General features: G+C 63.9%; 1 protein-coding gene across 2 annotated transcripts in view; it reads right to left on the bottom strand.

The window, feature by feature from the left end:
* Positions 1–2,981: 2,981 nt before the first annotated feature.
* Positions 2,982–21,059, bottom strand: part of COL6A2 (collagen type VI alpha 2 chain) — a 32,145-nt gene continuing 14,067 nt past the window's right edge. The window contains exons 2-28 of one of the 2 annotated variants that reach the window (XM_046002396.1): positions 19,241–19,380; positions 18,483–19,078; positions 18,270–18,290; positions 17,554–17,619; positions 16,801–16,854; positions 16,672–16,716; positions 16,386–16,412; positions 16,155–16,181; positions 16,028–16,072; positions 15,498–15,551; positions 15,076–15,138; positions 14,487–14,549; positions 14,117–14,206; positions 13,494–13,556; positions 12,706–12,768; positions 12,487–12,549; positions 12,062–12,124; positions 11,744–11,794; positions 11,380–11,415; positions 11,061–11,123; positions 10,904–10,966; positions 10,708–10,743; positions 10,487–10,532; positions 10,148–10,300; positions 9,518–9,970; positions 9,329–9,367; positions 2,982–4,179 (exon numbers count right to left, since the gene is read on the bottom strand). In XM_046002396.1, coding sequence (XP_045858352.1) covers positions 3,581–4,179; positions 9,329–9,367; positions 9,518–9,970; positions 10,148–10,300; positions 10,487–10,532; positions 10,708–10,743; positions 10,904–10,966; positions 11,061–11,123; positions 11,380–11,415; positions 11,744–11,794; positions 12,062–12,124; positions 12,487–12,549; positions 12,706–12,768; positions 13,494–13,556; positions 14,117–14,206; positions 14,487–14,549; positions 15,076–15,138; positions 15,498–15,551; positions 16,028–16,072; positions 16,155–16,181; positions 16,386–16,412; positions 16,672–16,716; positions 16,801–16,854; positions 17,554–17,619; positions 18,270–18,290; positions 18,483–19,078; positions 19,241–19,352 — 3,054 coding nt within the window. In that variant the 5' untranslated portion in view covers positions 19,353–19,380 and the 3' untranslated portion in view covers positions 2,982–3,580. Of the gene's footprint in view, positions 4,180–5,006; positions 6,351–9,328; positions 9,368–9,517; positions 9,971–10,147; positions 10,301–10,486; positions 10,533–10,707; positions 10,744–10,903; positions 10,967–11,060; positions 11,124–11,379; positions 11,416–11,743; positions 11,795–12,061; positions 12,125–12,486; positions 12,550–12,705; positions 12,769–13,493; positions 13,557–14,116; positions 14,207–14,486; positions 14,550–15,075; positions 15,139–15,497; positions 15,552–16,027; positions 16,073–16,154; positions 16,182–16,385; positions 16,413–16,671; positions 16,717–16,800; positions 16,855–17,553; positions 17,620–18,269; positions 18,291–18,482; positions 19,079–19,240; positions 19,381–21,059 lie in introns of those variants that run through there. The other variant, XM_046002395.1, reaches the window with a different exon arrangement.

The raw sequence follows: 21,059 nt of genomic DNA, 5'->3' as shown, positions 1-21,059 counted from the left end.
CCCAGGCAATGCCACCCCGGGGGCTCTGAGCCCCGAGGGAGTGTGGGTAGGCTCTGCCCCAAGAGGGCCTTGCCACCGCCAGCCACAGGCTGAGGTTTTCCTGGTTTCATTTTCCAATATGGGCAACGTGCCACGTGCTCCCAGACTGGACTGACCCGGACTCCATGGGGACGCCTCGCCCGACCGTCCCCGCCGGGCCCGTCACGCCTCCTCCGGCAGTCGCTGTGTTCTTTCGTCCGACTCCATGCTTACGTGAGCAAACACAAGCACACGCGAACGCACATCCCTAAGTCCTCCCTCGTGCGTGATGAGAGCAGGTTCCGGGCTGGGTTGCGATTCTGCTTCTCAGGGGCACCTCTCTTACCAGCATTTAGAGAGACTCCTACTCAAAGTGGGTTTTATTCACTCATCCTTTTCCCGTATTTTCTTAACCATTTCACTGTGAAATGTAAGAAACATTCAGAAACCATGACCAACAGCTCAACGATTTATGACCACGTCCTGGGTGACCCTCCCCTGTCACATAATCCCCCCAAGTCCCACACCCCTGCTCCGTGGTGACCAGACCCCTGTTTTCCTGTCGGCCCGTCTGGGAGAAGCAAGCATGGCGGTTTGCTGACCTCGGAGTCCTTCTGGTCCAGCGTGTCATTCAAAGTTGTCGTTTCCTCGCTGGTCTGCTTAGATGACCCGTCCGTTTCGGTGAGGGCAGGCGCTAAAGTCGCCTACGGTTATAAGATTATCGCTGATGTGTTTCTTTGATCTGGTTATTGATTGGTTGATATAGTTGGCTGCTCCCATGTTAGGGGCAGAGATACTTACAACTGTTTGAGCTTACAGACTCTTGAATTATGATATAGTGTCCTTCCTCATCTCTTACGACAGTTTTGGTTTCAAATCTAATTTGTCTGATAAAAGGATCGCCACCCCAGCTTTCTTTTGAGGTCCATTAGCCTGGAAAATGGTGTTCCACTCCCTCACCTTAAATCTGGAGGTGTCTTTGGGTCCACAAGGAAATCTCTTTGGGTCTTGCTTTTTTATTTACTGTTACTCTGTGTCTTTTGATTGGGGCATTAGCCCATTTACATTATGGGTAACTATTAAAAGATATGAATTTAATGCCATTGTGTTGCCTGTAAGGTGACCGTTACTTGTCTCTGTTCCTTTCTGGTCTATGTTACTTTTAGGCTCTCTATTTGCTTACAGGACCCCTTTCAATATTTCTTGTAGGGCTGCTTTGGTGATTGAAAATTCTTTTAGTTTCTGTTTGTCCCAGAAGCTCTTTATCTCTCCTTCTATTTTCAATGACAGCCTCGCTGGAGAGAGTATTCTTGGCTGCATGTTTTTCTCATTCAGTGCTCTGAGTGTATCACGCCAGTCCTTTCTGGCCCGCCAGGTCTCTGTGGATGGTCTGCTGCCAACGTGATGTTTCTAGCCATGTAGGTTAAGGACCTCTTGTCCTAAGCTGTTTTCAAGATTTTCTATTTGTCTCTGAGATTTGCAAGTTTCACTATTATATGTTGGGGTGTTGACCTATTTTTATTGATTTTGAGGGGGCTCTCTGTGCCTCCTCAACTCGAATGTCTGTCCAGATTAGGGAAGTTCTCCAGTATACTTTGTTCAAACAAGCCTTCTGCCCCCGCACCCTCTCTCCTCTCCTGTGACCCCTATTATTCGAATATTATTTCACTTTGGGTATCACTGATCTCTCGAATTCTACCCTCGTGATTCTGTCGTTATCTCTGTTTCTCAGCTTCCTTCTTCTCCATTGTGTGGTGTCTAGGTCACTGACCCTCTCGCTTACCCCAGCAGTAAGAGGTTTGGACTGCACCTTAGTAACAGTGTTTTAATTTCAGCCTCATTAGATGTTAGTTCTTTTACTTCTCCAGCAATTTCTCTCTGTGCCTTTCTCAAGCCCAGCTCATATCTTTGTGATCACCGTTGTGAATTCTGACATCTTACTTGTCTCCATGTTGGCCGCACCCCTGCCTATGAGAACTGCCTCCTGCTCCTTCTTTTGGGGTGAGAGTCTCTATCTTGTCACTATGTCCAGAAAGAAAAGATGAAAGAGAGAGAAATGACAAAAATAGCAGCAACAGAAAAATACAAACAAAACCCAGAAGAAAACAGAAACAAAAGAAGAAAAAGTCAAACAAGAAATAAAACAGAACAAAACAGTAAGCTAGATCCTGGGTGTATTTTGGTCTGTTTGTTAAAAGAAACTAGACCCCAAAATAGAAAAGAAAAAAAAAAGTATGTATATACAAAACCAAAATACAATGAAAGGAAACCAAAAATTAAAAACAGTATAAAAATTAAAAAAGAACTGATAAAATAATATCTGAAACCAACAGAACTGGAAGACTAGAGAACGGTAAAATCACAAACGCTGTATTTGGTTTCCCTAAGAGCCGAACCCGCGGTCTGCGTGATGGTGACCTTGTCCGCGGTTCCTGCCAGTCTTTTGGGGGAGGGGCCTGGGGCGCTGGTTCTCAGGTGTCCTCCCCGCGGGCTCGGGGAGCTGCTCCCCTGCTCCGGAAAGGCTCTTTCCTGATCGTAGGACGGCAGCAGTTCCTTCTCCGACCTCCCGCTGGTCGTGCAGGAGCTCGGAACCGTGTGAAAACTGTCCAGCTGGACTTGGGGGGGCACCAGATGAAATCAGGGTCCCTACTCCTCACCTTAACTCCTCCTCCCACAAACATTTTGAAAGCACGTTGGCTTACTCTGGGGCTAGAGGGACCGTCACTGACCCAACAGCGTTCTTCTAAGCGCAAGGCCAGCTGTGGGTCCCACGGTTGAGGACGTCCAGCCTTGACATGTGGGGTGGTGCAGGGGGCCAGCGCCTGTAGTCACAGTCTGCGCCTGGGACAGCGGGTCGGGTGGGGCACCGTGAGCAGTCCTGGGGGCACATGAGTGGTCGGAATGTCTCCTTGGCGCCTGTGGGGTTCCCTGGTGGGCACAGACACGAGGAGGCTGAGAGCAGGTGGCAGTTGAAAGCCTTTATTGTACGTGTGCAGACAGGAACGTGCAGGGCCTGCTGTCTGTCACAGCTCGGCCTGGCAGGGGACCTCCAAAGGCCAGGCAGAGACCTGGGAGCAAGCCCAGCAGAGCTGGCGGGGCCCAGAGAGCCTCTGGAGGGCACCGGAGGGGCTGAGGAGTCCGGGGACGAGGCTGGACCGATGAAGGCCAGGAACCACCAGCTGCCCATGCGGGTCTGGAGCACTGGCCACCACAGCGCCCCTGCAAAGCCTCTGGGATCCAGGGAGGGCGGAGAGGGGAGGGTGTGGACAGAGGGACAGGAGCGTAGGGAGACGGGACTCTCTGGAGAAGTTGGGGATGGGTGGGGCGGGTCCTCTTTTCCTGACTTCACACCCGCACCTGGAGATGGGGTCTGCAGCCTGCGGGACCTCTGCATGAGTCTGAGTAGCACCATGGATAGGAGGACGCGCCCGTGGGGCTGGGGAGCCCAGGGTGCAGGCAGGGCCGGGGCTGGGAATGCGCGATGCGGGCTGGAAGCCGGGGTTGGCCGGGCAGGGTCCGGGGCAGGGCGAGGGGCAGGGGCGAGGGGCCAGAGGGAGGGGCGCTAACAGATCCAGCGGATGAACCGGTCGAAGAAGCCAGGCTGGGCCAGGCTGTCGTAGTCCTTCTCGCGGAAGACGGCGGTCGCGTCGCCCAGGCTGATCTTGGACAGCACGTCCGCGTCCACGTCGCCGCCCACGGCCACCACGGTGGGCACCACGTTCTGCTTGCGCATGGAGTGCACGGCCTCCTCCAGGCTGTCATTGCCCGTGACGCCGTCGGTGAGGAACACGAAGGCCAGCTCGGCGTGGCGGCGAGCCCCTGCCCGCGCGCCGCGCACCACGTGGTTGATGGCATGCACGATGCCCGCGCCCACGTGCGAGAAGGAGTTGAGGTAGCGCGCACCCTCCAGCGCCTGGTGGATGACCGTCAGGTTGGAGGTGAGCGGGAACTCCACCTGCTGCTCGCCCGGGCCCCCGAACTGCAGCAGCGCCACGCGCGCGTTGAGCGGGTCGTCGTCCCTGCGCGCCAGCGTCAGCCGCCGAGACACCTCCTCCACGAAGCGCCGCGCCTTGTGGAAGTTCTGCTCGCCCAGCCGCTCCGAGCCGTCCAGCAGGAAGACGATGTCCACCGGCCGCTGCGTGCACTGGGCCACGTACAGCTCTGGGGGCAAAACGGGCTGGTGGGCAGGTGACCTGGGTGAGGCCCTGCTGGCCGGGCCCTGCCCCTGCTGCCCCTTCCTGGCCACTCCAGGCCCTGGCACCGTCTGGTACCCCGCCCTGGCTGTGCCCTGTGCCCATCTCTGTGCACACCCCCCCACTGGAGCCATTAGAACCCCCCGGGGTTGTGGGGTTGCATCCAAAGGCTCCCACCATCGGGGCCCCCACCACAGTGGGCCAGGGGTGGGCCCCAGCTCCGGGGAACCTGTCGCCGGCTCGGCTGGTTTTGCTTTCTTCAGGGTATGCCCCAAACCTGAAGGCTGAGAGGCTTCTTTCCACCCCCCAAGCACCTTCTCTGCCCAGTCACCTCCTCCAGGCCCTTCTGGGCAGGAAGGAGACCCCAAAAAGGCCACAGTCCGCAGTAGGGGTGGGACGGAGGGTCAGGGAAGCTGTCCTTGCGTTTGTAACCCACCAGAAGATCTCGTAAGACCTCCAGTCCTGAAGCCCCCAGGACGCGAGGACCCACATTTGGCCATGACCCCCTTCCTCCCTGTGGTCCCAGAGCTGCCCGACACTGGCTGGGCTGCGTCTGTCCCAGCTTTGGGAGCAGCGGGGAGCTGAGCCTGTGTCCTCGGACTGGACATCTCCCCGGTGGGCGGTGAGCACGGACGCGGCCCCCACGATTCTGTTAGCTGAAGAGAACCCTGCTCCCACCTGGGGGGCCACCGCCCTGGATTACCAGGCAGCATCTGGGGGACGTGGGCGCCCCAGCACAGCCTGGAAACCCACTCGTCACACACATGGACTGTGGCCTGCCCCCCGCAGAATGCAGCCCGGCCCCTCCACCGCGGCCTTGCGTGAGGCCACACCTCCAACCGCTGCCGGGCCAGGGGAGGACGGAGCCCGCCGTCCTGCTGGCGTCCAGCTTCTCAGCCCTGTGGGCCCCACTCTGGGATATGGGGCCCAGTTTGCTGACCCCTGGGGCCAGGAGGGTGTGGACCCCATCAAGGAGAAGGTCCTGACTCCCGGCCCCGACCAGCAGGGCCTCAGCCCGGGCCCGGCCACAGCACGTCACCCAGCACGCCACGGGACTACAGCAATGCTTTCACGCTTTTCCAGCTTTTATAGCATGTTTAGGGTGTCACAGCAGCTGAGGGCGGCCAGGCCACAGGCGGGCGCAGCCACATTTCCAGCAGGCAGGATTTTTTTAAGAAGCTTATATTAATGACGTAGCTTGTCTTGTCGGCTGTGCAGATGAAAAACAGCTTCTGCTTTAAATCCACGTCTAGCAAGCCATCTGGGTGCCCCTGCGCTCCCAAGTCACCACCAGCAGAGACACGCGTAGGGACGCTGGCCTCGGGGCAGATTTCCCCAACGCCAAAACCAGGGGTGGCGGCAGGCGCCGGGGCTGCGGGGAAGCCGGGAGTCGGGGACGATGAGGCTCTCTTGTGTTTTGGCCAAGCAATGGCCTCCCCGAAGATGCCCGTGTCCTAATCCTCGAGACTGATCGTGACCTTACAGGGCAAAGAAAGACGGGGGGAGAATTAAATTACGAGCCTGAGACGACTCCGGATTCTCCAGTGCGCCCCAAGCGCCACCAGAAGGTCCTTATGAGAGGGAGGAGGGTCAGGCTCCGAGGAGGGAACCACGTGACACCTGCTGCAGGGTCAGGAGCTGGAGGAGGCAGGAAGGTCCTCCCCGGAGCCCCTGGAGGGAGTGTGACTCCGCCACCCCTGGACCTTGGACTTTCGGCCCCAGACTGAGAGACGATAGACTTCTGTTGTTTCAGGCCCCTTCGTGTGCAGTCGGCCGCCCGGGTCGCTAAGAGGCTGGGTGGGGTAGCTCGGGCCAGTCCTGCCCGCGGGCGGCCTCCGCGGCTTCAGCAGAGCGCCAGCGCCGTCTCGGGGTCCCCCACGATGTCCCTGTGCACCAGCTTAAATGTGTCAATGAACAGTTCCATCCAGTCCTGCCGCTCGCTTCCTGTGGCGAACTTGGCTCGCTCGGCGGTGTAGACCAGCACGGCCACCAGCCTGGAGTAGGCGGCCGGGTCCTGCGTGAACTCCGTGGCGTTTAGCAACTGTTGGATCAGGGGGATGGTCCTGGGGAAGGAGGCATCGGGGCCCTCTTCCGTGCGGAGGAAGGTGACCGGGGGCTCGCTGCCAGGCCGCGGTCCATCTGCGGGGGCATCCAGAGAAGGCTTTAAGGGACTAAGCTGGCACGAGCGGGCCTCCCGCCGCCCTCCTGGGCTGAGCGTACTGAGAGCAGAGGCGCCTCTCTCTTCCAGGGTGACTTAGGACCGCAGCGAGGACGGCTGTCGGGCTCAGCAAGGGGGTTGGGGGGGAGCTGCGGCGCCCCTGTCAGCGTGCGGGGCCGGAGCTCACGCGGGGGTGGGAGCCAGCGGCACCTTCCGCGTCCCCACAAGACTCTTGGCGCACACGGGGGCGCTGAGACTTGACTGGTCTCGGGGTCGGCTTCAAGCAGCTCAAGGCTCCGCCCCTGGGGGACCCCAGCCCCACTCACTACGCCTGACCAGGAAAACTGCCTGCGTCGGGACAACCTGGCTTGTTCCGGCCCCAACCCTGTGACGGGCAGGTGGGTCCCTGGGCCCCCTCAGAACAGTTTCCAGAAAGCTTAAAATGATCAGTCCTTCTCTGCTCTTCGAGATGCCCTCCGTCCCCCGCCCAGAACCGGCCCCTCGAGGACCCAGGAGCGGCTGTGCCTCCCACCTCGGGGCTCCCGCTCTCTCTCCTGGCCCCCCTGGGAGCGCAGGCCGGACCCCGCGGGCGCCTTGCTCCCAGTGCACCACGGCCTCTGCCCAAGGGGCCCGGGGCTTGCTTTCTCCTCTGGGGGTGGCAGGTAGCCAAGCCAGGTGGCCTGGTCGCACGGACCCCCCACCCCGGCCCACACCGGCCCTCTGTGCCTCTCCTTTGCACGCCTGCCCCGGAGAGTCTCTGCCTCTGTTCCAGGGAGGCGGGGCTCAGGTTCCCCTGGGGCTCCCCCTGCCCGCGGCAGCTCTCCAGGACCCGCCTTCACCGCCTCAGCTGCCGGCCAGCTCTGCGGTTCCCCAGAACTGTCATGGCTCTGACCCAACCAAGCAAGCTGCCCTCTGGCCAGATCCAAGCCTAGGGTTGGCTGGGCCGCTGGGTAGACGGGGCTGTGTGGCCCAGAAGGTCAGGGTCATGCCCAGCCAGCGGCACCCATCCAGCCCGGTCTGTGGAATCAAATGTGGAGCAGCACACCCAGCCCCCGACGGGCCGTTCCCCAGTGACCTCTGCTCTCTTCCTCTCTGGTCACAACGTCTAAGAAACCTGGAGATTCTTGTCACTTTAAAGGATAAACTTGTGAGTCTGGCGGAGAAGATACTGGGAGAAGGCGGGCAAGGGCCTCCTGGGAGGTCACCCCCTTGCACCGTCGGGTCTTGGAGGCGCAGGGAAGCAAGGTCACACGCCAGCACCCAGCGTCAGACTAAGAGCCAAACCCACGGAGACATCACAGGAAAGGGAGCTGCGGCCAGACCCCTCTCAGGAGCAAGACACAGAAGTCCTCAGCAGAATACGAGCAAATCAAGCCTAACCACACACAGAACGACTTACACTCCGCGAGCAAGTGGGATTTATCCCGGGTCGGCAAGGTCGGCTCAGGCTCCGGAAACCAACGTCCTCCATCACATCAACACGGCAAAGAAGAAAACCACAGTGTCCTAACCCAAACCGCAGAGGCAGCCTGTGGCCGAGCCCCACACTCACTCAGGACGAGTCCTCCGTAACTAGGAAGAGGGAGACCAGCAACTTGACAAGGCTCATCGGTGGAAAACCTTGGCTGACTTCGAGCTCAGAGGTCAGACACCGGAAGCTCCCCTGCCGAGATTGGGCCGAGGACACTGGGCCCCTGCTGGGCCCTGGACGCCAGGGGTCAGGGTCTGGAGTCTGTGCTCGGAGGGGCCAACCCGACTGTGCGACCCGCCGTGGGGTGACCGGGGTGCCCTGCGGGGCAGGTGTATGGCTCTCAGTGCGGCCTCCAGCAGAGACCCCCCGGCCCAGCGCTCAGGCTGGCTCCTGGGGTTTGGGCAGCTCTGAGCACTGCGGACAGCCATCCCCGGAGGACTCGAGGGGCCGGAGGCCGAGGCAGAGCCCAGACTGAAGCAGCTCACAGCCGCGTGGTGTGGCACCTCTGCGATGACCATTTTCTGGGAAACTCTCCACCAGCACAAGTGTGGGGACCCCTGCCCCCACTCAACACAGTTCTTCCCTCAAGCGGCCTCTGCGCCTTTGGACCTGCCCGGGGGCCCGCGGATGCCCCGTGAGAAGCCAGCATGCCGGCCCCGGAAATGCCAACTCCGCCTGGCCGGCGACGGTGTGGGCACGGGCCTTGCGGTTCTTGTCTGTGCCCCCGCTGGGTCGGCCGGCACAGCCTCTGCCCGCTACGGCGGCCCACGCCACACCAGCTCCCGGGAGGACCCAGGCCTGGTGCCCATGTCCCAGCCGGAGGGCCCAGTGCTGGTCCCGGGACCCCGGCAGGCGGGACTCCGGCCACTGTGCCACAAAGCCCTGGGGGCGGCGGCTTGGGGCCCGCGGAGCATCCTGCCCCCTTCCCTGGCCCACAGTACCCTGGGACAGCTTCTGCGTGTCCCCAGCAGCCTGAAGCCCGGAAGTCGCCGTGTCGAGCAAGGGGCCCGGGCCCCGGACACACACCAGGGTCTGCTTCAGAGACAGCAGCTCGAGGCCGCGGAGGCTGGGAGCGAGCGCGTCCGCCGGTGGCCGCGTGAGGCCCGCTCGCTCCCTCCACGGCTGTTCACCAGCCACCCGGTGCGCCGCGTCCCGGGCTCCCGCGGGGGTGGTTGAGATGGTTCTGGGGTGTCTGTCCCTCCCGGGCGGTGGTCGGGGGCACCACAAGGCGCCGACACTGTGAGCCCGCGCTCCAGACCAGCCGCCGCCACACACGCGGACGGGAGTGCACCCGCCCAGAGCGCGCTGGGCTCGGAGGGGCTGGAGGGCTCCGGATGGCCAGCCTCGCTCCCAGCTCCTCCGCAGACGTGCCAGGGTCCTGGGGCTGAGTCGCCCATCTAAAGTTTTCTCGCCAGAGGGGGGGTCCCGCAGCGGCCCCTCCTCTCTAGCCCCGGGCCGCTTGAGTCTGGTGGCACCATCCCGAGTTACCTGTTTGGCAGGGAAGGTCCGGGCACACGATCTGAGGGTCTAGGAGCAAGAGGAGAGGCCGGGGGGTACCGGTCAGTATCCGCTGGCCAGACCAGGGACTGAACGCCCTCAGCGACGCCGCCTACCCCTTCTGCCCTCCTCAGGTCCTCCTTCCCCAGCGCGGACCGGGTTGCACAGGCCACCACTCACCTGGGCACAAGACGTCCTCCATGTCGTCGATGAACTTCTCGGCCACCAGGTCAGAGAAGAGCGTCATGTTCCGCACCTGCTGGGGCTTGTCGCAGGCGATGGAGTACAGGTTCTCGCTCTCGTGCCTCTCGTGGAACATGTCGCCGATGCCGATGGCCGTCACCGTGACGTCGTGGTTGCACAGGGCCCGCAGGTTGAGGTCATCGTCCCGGGGGTCGTGGCGGCCGTCCGTGATGACCACGGCAAACACGCGGGTCTTCTGACGCCGGCTCTCTTTGATGAGCTGGTTGTAGGCGAACTTGAGGGCTGAGGGCGTCCAGGTGCCGCCGGCGATCCACTCCAGGTTCTTGACGGCCTCCTTGAAGCTGGACAGCGAGTCGATGCGCTCGTCGTCCAGCTGGATGGCCTCGAAGGTGCCCTCGTGGCTGTACTGCACCACCCCCACGCGGGTTCCTGCGGCCGAGGGCGGGGCATGAGGGTGCGGCTGCGGCCCCCCCCACCCCCCCGGCCCCACCCCTCCAGGCGCCGCCCCCCCCACCGCACCCCTCCGCCCTGAGCAAAGCTGACACCTGTCCGCCCGCCAGCCCCCTCCCATGCGTGGACCTCCCGCCCACCACGGGCACAGCTGACCCGTCTCCGACTTGGGGTCCTTGGCAATGGCCCCCAGCCTGTTGACCACGTTGATGACGAAGTTCTTCTCCAGAGTGAAGTTGGTGTAGCCAATGCTCTCGGAGCTGTCGATGACGAACACCACGTCCAGGGCCCCGCACCGCTTCTCGCAGTCTGCGGGCCAGGTGCAGGGTCAGGGCGAGGGGCAGGCGCGGACCCCAGGCCTGAGGACACACGCCCAGGGCCCGCAGTTGGGTGCACACGCGGGAGGGCGTGACGCAGAGGGACGACCCGACCCCCGGACGAGAGCCCCCAAGGACACGAGGCTCCAGCTCCGCCGCCGTGGGGGCCGAGACTCACCGCAGCAGCCGCACGTCTCCCTCACGTAGGTCATGACGTCACACTCCTGCAACACGGGGCGTCAGTCCCGGGCCAGGAAAGCGAGCCCCGGACGGGCCGAGAGGGGCTTCCGGGACGTCTGTGCGCTCCCGCTGGCCTCGGCCTCGAGCTCCCAGGGCTGCCCTTGCTTTCCCACTTTGGGAGGGAGGGGGACGCGGGTTCCATCCCTGCCCGATACTCACCGTGAGGCCGGGGTCTCCGGGGGGGCCGGGCTCTCCCTGGAGGAGGAAGGGGGACACTGAGAAGTGACCCGTGTCTGGGCTGGGCCGCTCCTGCCCCCCGGGCACTGACCCCACCATCCCTCCACCGGCACGACCCTGAGGTTCAGCATGGCCCCAGGCTAGACCAGAGGGCTGGAGGCATCAGCCGCGGACCTACCTCGGGTCCTGGGGATCCTCTCGGCCCCCGAGGGCCAGGCTCGCCAGGGGGACCGGGATCTGCCTGAGGAGCGAGAGGAGCAGGTGGGCGGTGGCCTCAGCCCAGCGCCGTCCCCGCACACACCGCGGCCCCCACGACCTCAGCCCTGGGTACTCACAGGCTCGCCCTTCTCGCCTTTCCTCCCGGGCTCTCCTTTGGCACCAAAGTCACCTCTGCCCCCCTGGGACACAGGACACCGGTCAGCCTGGGGCAGGGAGCTCGGCACGGCCCCCCAGCCCCAGGCAAGGCCTCTAGGGAGTCTGTCCGGGCCGGGCATGCTTCATCAGAAGAGCCCGCGCCGGTGGCAGCGTTTGGGGGGACGCCGCAGGAGAGTGACCAGCAGGCTCCGGGCTCAGCTCGGGAAGCTCCCCGGGGCCGGGGGTGGGTGAGGGGCGCGCAGGCTGCCCCGGTGGGTGCGGAGGCCTCTACAGACGTACCTCAGGGCCAGGTGGGCCGGGCTCGCCTTTCTCTCCCTGGGAAGCAAGCACAGGTCACCGAGACTCAGCACAGAACCGGAGGGCGGCCCTGGGTGGAGCTGGCTCCCCTGGGGACCCGAGGTTTTTGGGAGCCCCTCCTGCCCCCCAGGGTGGTCTCAGTTTCCACGATCGTGTGAAGCCGTGAGCACTGCGGGTGAATGCCACACCACCCGCCCGTGTCTGGGACAATTTCTGGGGCTCTGCACCCGATGAGTGACCCCAGGCCCACTTGCCCTCGCCCCATCCCCCGGGAGCGAGGCCCTCACAGGAACTAGTGGGAACCGTCACGGCCTCCCAGGGCCCCCCAACTCCTGCCAAGACTTACAGGCGTTCCTCGGGGTCCCGGGTAGCTGAATCCAGGCCTGCCAGGGTCCCCCTGTGGGGGGGGGCGTCAGATCAGGGAGGGTCTGGTGGGGAAGGAGGCCGCTAGGCTGGCACGCGCCTCGGACGAGGACAAGGACGGACAGGGCCGGGCTGCTGGTGGGGGGCCGCGCGTGCAGAGAACGCGAGGGCCTGCCCGGCCCCTGCGGATCCCCCGTGCCAATGGAGTGGAGCCTGCCATGCTCCTGGCAGCCTTACCCGAGAGCCAAGCAGGGGCTCAGGCCCCCGAGGCCGGTCTTGCCCAGAGCGGGAGGGAACGTACCTTGGGACCAGGCTGTCCTGACTCTCCACGAGGACCAGCGTCGCCGGGGTCTCCCCGAGATCCCTGAGGGCAGAGAGGACGCAGAGTCAGCACAGAGAAGCACTGACCACTCCCGGCACGACCACCGCTCTCGCCTGCTGTCCTCTGGGGACCGGGCTACCGGGGTCACCTCGTCTAGGATCCCCGCCCTGACTCCCGGGCCCCTTGCGGCCCCTCCTGGGGCAGCTGGACCCTCAGGGCAGGATGACCGTGTGAGGTACACAGGGTGCCCCCCGCCACCTCCCGCGCTGCTGCCCGAGTGTGTCATGGGAACCGTGTCCTGGGGACAGGAGACCCAAGCAGCACTGGGGGACGGTGAGACTGAAGGGCAGCAAGGGGCGTGGGCCCCAGAGCCATAGGGCCCTCCCGGGTGTCCTGCTACTGACCTTCTTCCCGGGCTCTCCAAGAGCCCCCTGAGGGCCTCTGGGTCCAGGCAAGCCTCGGTCTCCCTGGAAAAAAGGAGAGCCCGCTGTCCGTCACTGGAAACTGGGCGGGGAATGGGGGTGTCCCTGCTGGGCAGGGGTGGGGCCAGGGGTCCTCGGTAGCCCCCTCTAGCCGGGGAGCAGGGGGCTGCCTGCCCCGAGAGGACGAGTGGCCTCACTCACCTTGGCTCCTTTGTTGCCGACCTCCCCGGCCAGACCCCGGGGGCCCTCAGGGCCAGGGTCTCCCTAGGAGCAAGAGAGGCGGAGTCAGTCTTGGGCACGTGGAGGGGCGGGGCGGGGAGGGGTTCATTTAACTCCCTGGAAAGGGTGACACCTACGTAGTCTCCTGCACCAGGGAAGGGACTGCCATGCGTTTCCCGGAGGGGCAGCCCCTCCTTCAAGCCCTCGACCCACATCTGGTGGGAGACTGTTGGCTCTCGGATTTACCACAGACAAAGCCATCCTGAACCAGCTACTGTGAGGAGCTGCTGGGTGGAGCAGTGCGCAGCCTGTCCAGCCGTGCAGGGCCCTCATGCAGGGAGCCATGCACAACCCTCACGGCCTTACCCTGCCCATGCCCCTCAGCAGGGAGTGTGGTTGCGGGTCACTGTCTGAGAACCTGCAGGGGTTGCCTCCGTCCCCAGCAGCGGCCGGTTACCAGGGGTCCTTTTTTTTTTTTTTTTTAAAGATTTTTATTTATTTGAGGGAGAACAAGAGCGAGAGAGCACAAGCGGAGAAAGGGCAGACGGAGAAGCAGACCTCACACTGAGCAGTGGCTCGATCCCAGGACCCTGGGATCAAGACCTGAGTGGAAGGTAGAAGCTTCACCGACTGAGACACCCTGGGGGTCCCTTTTGTTTTCCGGGTGGACCGTGGTGGGGACATTGCTGGTTGCCCCTTGTCCCAGGACCCTGTTGACACCGTGGTGAGACCCCGGTGCACTGCAGCCAACAGCACCCCCGGACACTCACCTTCTCCCCCTTGGGGCCGTTGCTGCCTGGACTGCCCTTGGCTCCTGGGTCCCCCCTGCGTCCCTGCAGAGAACAGGTATGTGTGTGGGGGGACGGATTGGGGGGCCACGTGGACCCCGTGCTCTGCTCTCCTCTCTCGGACACAGGCTTTGGGGGAGGGGCCTGGTCCTCTGTCGGGGAAGTTAAGTTGCCGCCACGGATTTAGGATGTGAAGGGCTCCTGGTCAGCGTGTGAGAAATGAGGGGTTTAGTTGACGTGACTGCGGCCCTGCCTGGACCAGCGATCAGCACGGTCACTCCGTCCACTTGGGGGCCCCGGGGCTCAGGATGTTTCCCCCTCGAGGGTCAGCCCTGCCGTGAGACAATGGACAGGCTGCCGTGGGGGGGCCCACAGGGTGTGCGCCCGCGTCTGTGCTCAGCCCTCGGGGCACCCTTCTGAGAGGGTGACTTGGGGGCATGAGGCCAGTCCCCAGGCAGGGGTGCAGCCGGGCCTGGGCCGAGCCAGCAGGGGTTCTGCCCTACCCGGTGTGTGGAGGGGTGAGGCAGGTGGGCCAGGCCCAGAGGGACAGCCCACCCTGGCCAGCCCTGGCCCCAGGCACCGGCGGGGGAAGAGTGTGAACTCACAGGCTCGCCTTTGGGTCCTCGGGGCCCTGGTCCACCCTTGGCTCCTTTCGCGCCAGGACTTCCGGGGGATCCGTTGTTGCCTTGGTAACCCTGTGGGGCGGAGCCACGTCAGGTCAGCCCTAGGAAGGGCCCCGTGGAGTGTCCTCACCCCCAGCCCGGCTGCTGCTGCTGCTGCCCTGCGTGGGACCGGGTCTGCTCAGGGAGTGGGGGTGCCCCGGTCCCCCAGCAGCGGAGGGTCTGGCCGCGTGCTCAGAGCCCAGGGCTGGCCGAGCTGCCGCTGTCCGCACGGCTCCCTCCCCCACATGCTGGTTCGGGTTGGCATGTGGCTTGCGGTGGGGGTGGGGAGCAGCGACCAGGCAGGGGCACTTGCCTTGCTCCCTTTGGCCCCGTTGTCTCCTGGGGGTCCTCGGCGTCCCGGGCGGCCAGCATCTCCCTGGGAAAGTTTGGAGAGATCAGGCTCCCATCCCTGCGACGCTGGCCACAAGGCCGGAGCCGGCTCCGAGGGGCCGGGCCCGCGTGGCTGCACCGGGAGCTCATCGGACCCGGGCCCTGTCCGCGGGGCTGCCTTGGGAGGGGCTGTCGTCCGGCTCCTCCAGAGGCCTGGGCAGCCAGGAGGATGGACACGGAACAGTCACGGTGCCTGAGAGCTTGGCAGAGGGGCCCTGCGAGGCCTGGGAGGACCGTGGTTTCATGGCCGGGGCCCCTTGGGCGCCGCAGAGCTGCCTGACCGGACACACGTCCTGAGCTGGCCACACACTGGCATTTTCGGGCAAGGCACCCGCGGCCCCCGGGCGTGAGTGCCGCCACCCCTCAGGCAGGGCGTTCCCAGGCCTTCTGCTCCCGAGGGCCACTCTGCAGGGACAGGCCCCCCGCGAGGCTTCCTGGCCGGGCTGCCCCCCGCACTCTCCCAGAGGCCTGGTGCTGCCCTCGAAGGCCCATCCCCCTGGCCCACAGCCTACCTTGATGCCCTGGTCCCCTTGCTCCCCAGGGCTGCCGGCCTCCCCTGCGTAGCCGTCGGGGCCCTGCAGGACAGAGTGACAGGGCTGTCCCAGGCTGCTGCCCAGAGCTGTTGCGGGGCTTTCCTGGAGCCCGATGCGCAGAAGCCCCGGTGGACCCAGGGCTCCGCTGCTTTCAGAACCACTGCCAGGACACCCAGGAGCACCGCCCCAGCCTGTCCCAGAAGCCCCGAGAGTACTTCCTCAGCACAAGGCCACAGCTCTGGCTGAGCCCTGGGTGGGGATCGGGGCGGGCAGGAGAGAGGCTGAAGAAAGGGGCCACGCCGAGTGGCTCCCTGCTTCCTCACTGCGGCTCGAGGGGCTGGCCACCACCCCGCCCTGCCACCCCCCGCCAAGACCCTGCGTCCCCGAAGCCCAAGCCTCACCCGACTCCCGGGGTCTCCCTTGCAGCCGGGAGGCCCGATGCGCCCCAGCTTGCCCTGGAGGAGAAGAGGGGAGCAGAAGGTGGGTCAGGGTCGCGCACCAACAGGCAATGTGCGGGGGCGGTCCCCTCTGCCATTCCCAGCGGGCACCCAGCTGTGTGCTCAGGGGCTGGATGCCACGGCGGCCTCTCTGCGGGTGGCGGGGCGTCCCTGGGATGTGCTGGAGCATGAGCCCCCCCCCCCCCCCCCCCGCTCAGGCCGGATCTGGGCTTCCAGAGCCCAGGCTGGGCATTCCCGCGAGCTGGTCCTCAGAAGCAAATGTCCACACTGGCTCGTGCCATGTTCTTATCTGCCCTGTGTCCCTGGCTAGGTGCCAGTGGGGGCCGTCCAGCCACAGGCTGTGGGCAGTGGCCAGGGGCCCCAGAGGCCCCAGGTAAGGACCCAAGAGTCTCGGGGAGGCTCGGCTCATTCCTATGTCAGAAACGCTGCCTGCCATGCCCCCGGCCCGGGGAGGGGCCTGAGATGCACTATACCTTCTGTCCGTCGGTCCCGTTCTTGCCGGCCAGACCAGGGGCCCCCTGGAGGAGAGGTGTGATCGTCAAGCCTGGGGGCGGCGGGAAGGTGGGGTGCCCCGCCCGCCGGCCCAGACGACCTGCTCACCTTCCGCCCGTCGGCTCCAAATTCACCCTGTGCAGGAGGAAAGCAAGGCCGGTTAGCTTGGAGTCCCACAGACGCCACTGCCTCCGGGGGCCAGGTCTGCCTCAGATGGAGCAAGAGGCCAGAAGGACCCCAGAGGGGGCGCCCCTCCGCGACACCAGATGCTGGGCCCCCATCGGGGCCACGATGCGCTGACGGACGCTGCGGGGCTCCGGGGCCACGTCACCGTCTCACCTTCTCTCCTTTGAAACCAGGAACACCCTGAGGTTGGAAGAAAGGAAGAGCCGTGTTACTGGGGGTGCGCGTGCTGCAGATCGGGGCGGGGGCAGGGGCAGCCAGTCCTGGCTCGGTTCAGGGACAACATTCAAGATACCGAGGCTTTTGGCTTCTTGCCTTGGGGGTGAAGGGGCGGGTGGCCTGGAGACACCCTGACCCTGTAGTCCAGCCCCCCCCAACCCAGACAGCCCTTGGCCTGTCCCCCCCACCCCTCGTCACGGGGGCAGGGCTGGCAGCGACTTGCCTTGGGTCCTGGGAATCCAATGGGGCCTTCGATGCCTGGGTCTCCCTGTGGAGGAAGAACAAAGAGCCGCAGCTGAGCCGCAGTCCTGGGGACCTGGGGCCGAGGGGCGGGGGTGTAGAGGACACTCACCTGTCGTCCCTTCTGCCCAGGCTCTCCCGGCTCGCCCATGTTGCCCTTGGCGCCCTAAATGCAGATCATGGACATAGGGGTAAACTAAGGCAGGAAGCGGGTAGGCGGGCAGAGGCTTCTGAGCTGGTGTGTCCTGTTTTGGGGGCTCCTTTGTGTCCCTTCAGACACCATCGTGGCCGCCCCACCCCCAGGGCAGGGCCGCGGCTGTGAAGCTGCCTCCTCGGGGACCTCCATGCCTGGGCTGTGGCAGGGGCAGTGTCCCCGGGACGGGGGCAGGGGAGCATCTAGCTGGGGACCTGGGCATGGGCCTCTCCGCTCCTACTGGTCTAGACGCTCCTCCCAGATTTAGAAGAGGGGAACGGAGCTGCGTAGGGATGGGCTCATCTTCCCAGAGGTTCTCCCCTCCTCTGCCGTCATGTGCGACCTCTGACCGAACTTCCGGGGTGTCCGACACCCCGGCAGTAAGCTCTGTAAGGAGCGGGAGCTCCGTGGGCTTTAGCAGGACCCTGTCCTGGGTCTCCCTCTCCGGCGAGTTTCCCTACACCAGAGCTGCAATGGCAAAGCTCCTCATGAAAACGCGTTCCTACTTTTCTCAAAATGCCGTTTAAGAGGAGGGGGACGAAAACTGGTTTTAGTTCTCCCAGGGTCAGAAGGGTTGAGGCCATCCTGGGTGCATGTGGCCCCACGTACAGAGCTGAAGAGAGGTGGGGGCCTCCTGGCAGCTGGACCCCGAGGGCGGGCCGGGCGTCTTACCTTCTGTCCGCGGTAGCCCTTGGGGCCGGACGGCCCGGGGATCTCCAGACAGCTCACCTTGTAGCACTGGAACGAGAAGCAAGGGGTGTTGGGGACGGCCGGCGGGGAGAGCCCCAGGTGGGGGCCAGGGAGGGAGCTGGTGGGGGGCCGAGGACCCCTGGGCCGTGGGCCATCAGGAGCCCGGGGCCGGATGGAGGAACAGACTTGGGAGGCACCCAGGAGGCCCCGAACCCGAAGGCCCTCGGCCGATTCTGGGAGGACCAAGGTTATACGCTGGCCGGTGGCGGGAAGGATGACACAGCGCCAGACCAGGCCCCGCTCATGCTTGTGTGTGGAACCGCCATGTCCGTGAGCAGCTGTGCCCTGAAAGGGCGTCTCTGTCGGGGCCTCGCTGGATGGGAGGAGCCGGCGCCACACAGGCCACCTGCCCCGTCCCCCGGAGCCTCGACCCTCATCCACCTGGCGTGTGCTGCCAAGTGACCCTAACGCTGGTCCCTGGGTGTCAGCCTGGTTCAGCCCCGAGCCCTTCGTCCAAACTTAGGAGTCTCGGGCCTGACGTGGGGCCCAGGGGTCTTGCTCCCTGGCCTCCTCCCTTTTGTCCCAGACCCCCGGGAGCAGCAGGGGGCTGGGGCGGTCATCATCTCTGCCGGGCCAGCGCCTCAGCGTCCCAGCGGGCAGCACCCGGCTAGGGCGGCAGGACCGGAAAACGCCCTCACCTCTCCATAGGCTTCATGTTTCTGTGGAAAAGACAAAAAAATGCTACTTAGCCAGAGCCGGAGATTTGGGTGGGAATGGGGAGCTCACCCTCCCAGAGGGGTAAACTGAGGCCCAGAGCAGGGCCCTGCCCAGTGAGGAGCGGGTCTCAGGGCTCTGGCTTCCACCCCTGCTCCTGGTGCCCAGTGGGTGGGCGTGGCCGGGCAGCGGCTCACCATGACCTTGATGATGCGGTTGATGGTGTCCTGGTCGATCTCCAGGTCGGGACGCACGGTGGCGTAGTTGTTGCGGTAGAGCTCAAGGGGCACGCTGGCCATGTCCCGCAGACCCTGCTCGTTCGGGTTCTGATCGGGGGCCACGGTGAAGATCCGGATGCCCTCCTCGCGAGCCCGCTCGGCCTGCAGCTTGATGCCCCCACACGGGCTGCCGGTGACGTAGCCGTCAGTGATGACCACTGCGAAGTGGACCCCGCCCTTGGCCTTGAGCTGCCGGATTTCCTGGGTCATGTTGGCCAGCGCGCAGTCGGTGAAGGTGCCCTTCCGGATGGAGACGATGCTCTCCAGGCTCTTGGTGAAGGAGGCCCGGTCGCTGTCGGGCGGGCTGAACACCCTCACCACGTCAGAGAAGTGCAGGCCCCCGTAGCGCCAGCTCAGGGCCACCTGGTCCAGGTAGGTCTCGTCCTGCAGCTGGCTGATGAACTGCCGCACAAACTGCTTCATGTGGTACAGCAGGCTGTCGATGGGCGACTGCATGGTGACGCTCTCCGAGGTGTCGAGCACGAAGTACACGTTGATGGGGCAGTCGGCCTTCTCTGGGGGCACGGGGGCGTCACTGGCCTGCCCGGGGTGAGGGCCTGCGGCACGAGCCCGTTGCCAGGCGTCGTGCACGTGGGGGATCCCAGGCTCCAACCCCACGGCGCCCCCCCCCCCCCGCCTTTCCTACCCACATGGGGTCCCAGCCCCCCAGCCAATACCTGGGCAGCTGTTTCTCTCAGAGGGGCTGGGGGCGATGACCTCCTGCTGCTGGGCGTGGACGGCCCCCAGGAGCCCCCAGAGCAGGAGGGCAGAGCAGGGGCCTCGGAGCATCCTGGCAGCACCCGTGCACCCTGACGTCCTGCAACGGGGAGAAGCAGCCCACTGTCGCCAGCGCCCAGTGCCCATGCGGGATCCCGGGCAGCAGGGGGAGCACACAGTGGGGCAGAGGGCACATGGGCTCAGGCAGACGCCCTTCTCCCTGGCCCTAGGCGGCCCGCGCGCACACACACACTCAGGGGACGCAGAGCCTTGATTCTGGATGGCTGGATGGGTCTGGGTCGGCACAGCCCGTCTCTGCCCTGGGGGGTGGCGGCTGGGGAAAAGCAGAGGCATGGGCGCACTTTGGTGCCATTTCCCTGGTGACGCCCCTTAATGCGTTTTTGAGAGGAGGTGGATGGGTTTTGGCGGCAGATTCAAGGTTCAGTATCACTTGAGTTTCAGATTAGAGGAGCTGGTCCTGGCCCTGTTGGAGGTGAACAGGACATGGCCCTGCTTCCCCAGGATAGGACATGGTCAGGTTAAGAGGCCGTGACCCTGCAGGTAGGGGCTGTGACCCAGCAAGGTGGTGACAGTTGCCCAGACGAATGCGAGCCCAGTGGGTGTGCCAGCGAATCCGGGCAGGTGACTGAGGCCCAGACTGAGGGACTGGCCAGAGGAGGGGGAGAGCCTGGCTCAGGGCTGTTCGCTCAGGGAGGGCTGGGGATGGGGGCTGAGGACATGGTAGGGAGCAAGTCAGGGGCCCGAAGAACTTGGAAGCCGAGAGGAAGTCAGGAGGCAACAGTCGGAGCAAAGAGGTTCGGGGCCATCAACCACATGCGACAGCCAACGTGGGGACCACAGGAGCTTGGTGGGGCCGCGGGGGGGCCGGTCAGGACTGGGCACTGGGATGTGGGCGCAGCTTTGTCCTCCACTGCAGCCCGCCTTGCTGCCCCCAGTGGGGGAGCCGTGAGTCCCAGGGAGCCCCCCACCCCTGGCACCGCTCCCTGCGTGTGTGCACACACACCAATCACACGTTTCACACCCACGCTCACACACACTACCACACACACCGTCAATTCAAGGAGGCCCCCACAATGAAGTGTACTGTTGAAAAATGCCACTCTGAAATGAAATGAAGAATTCTAAAAATAATCTGCATGGGAGAAAAACACAATAGCGGCCACAAAGTTAAACAAAAAACAAAAAACACCTAAAGGGAAGAATCTTTGGTGTCGTGGTGGGCAATCTCCGAGGTGGGCCCGCTTCTTCCTGCTTCCTGGTGTCACCCTCTCATGAAATCCTCACACACTCAACTGTCACCAGCCTGTATGACCAAAAGATCAGGGGATGGCGTGGTTTCCGAGACAAGCCCACAGAAGACATCATGGGCGCTGTCTGGCCCTCTTTTGGGTCCTCACAGAGAGGAAGCTGACTGCTGTCATGTAAAGGCCCTCAGGCAGCCTTTCAGAAGCCCAGGAGGGAGGGCCCAAGGCCTCCAGCCACCAGCCAGGTGAGGGAGCCATCGCAGAAGTCCATCCTCAGCCCAGGCGAGACATCAGGTGAGCGGAGCCCTGGCCAGTCCCCTGACTGGGACGGCACCTCATCGGGGACCCTGAGCCAGAGCCACCGAGCCAAGCCATTCCTGACCCGAATCAATTATGACATTGTAAACGCTTATTGTTTTAAGTTACTAAGTTCTGAGGTAACTTATACATAGCAATAAATAACCAGTTCAGGCATCAGACTTTTCCTCCACAATATTGTACACAGAAAAACAAG

This window comes from Meles meles, chromosome 4 (assembly GCF_922984935.1).
Source record: "Meles meles chromosome 4, mMelMel3.1 paternal haplotype, whole genome shotgun sequence".
NCBI lineage: Eukaryota > Metazoa > Chordata > Mammalia > Carnivora > Mustelidae > Meles > Meles meles.
This window is presented reverse-complemented; position numbering and strand designations above follow the sequence as displayed.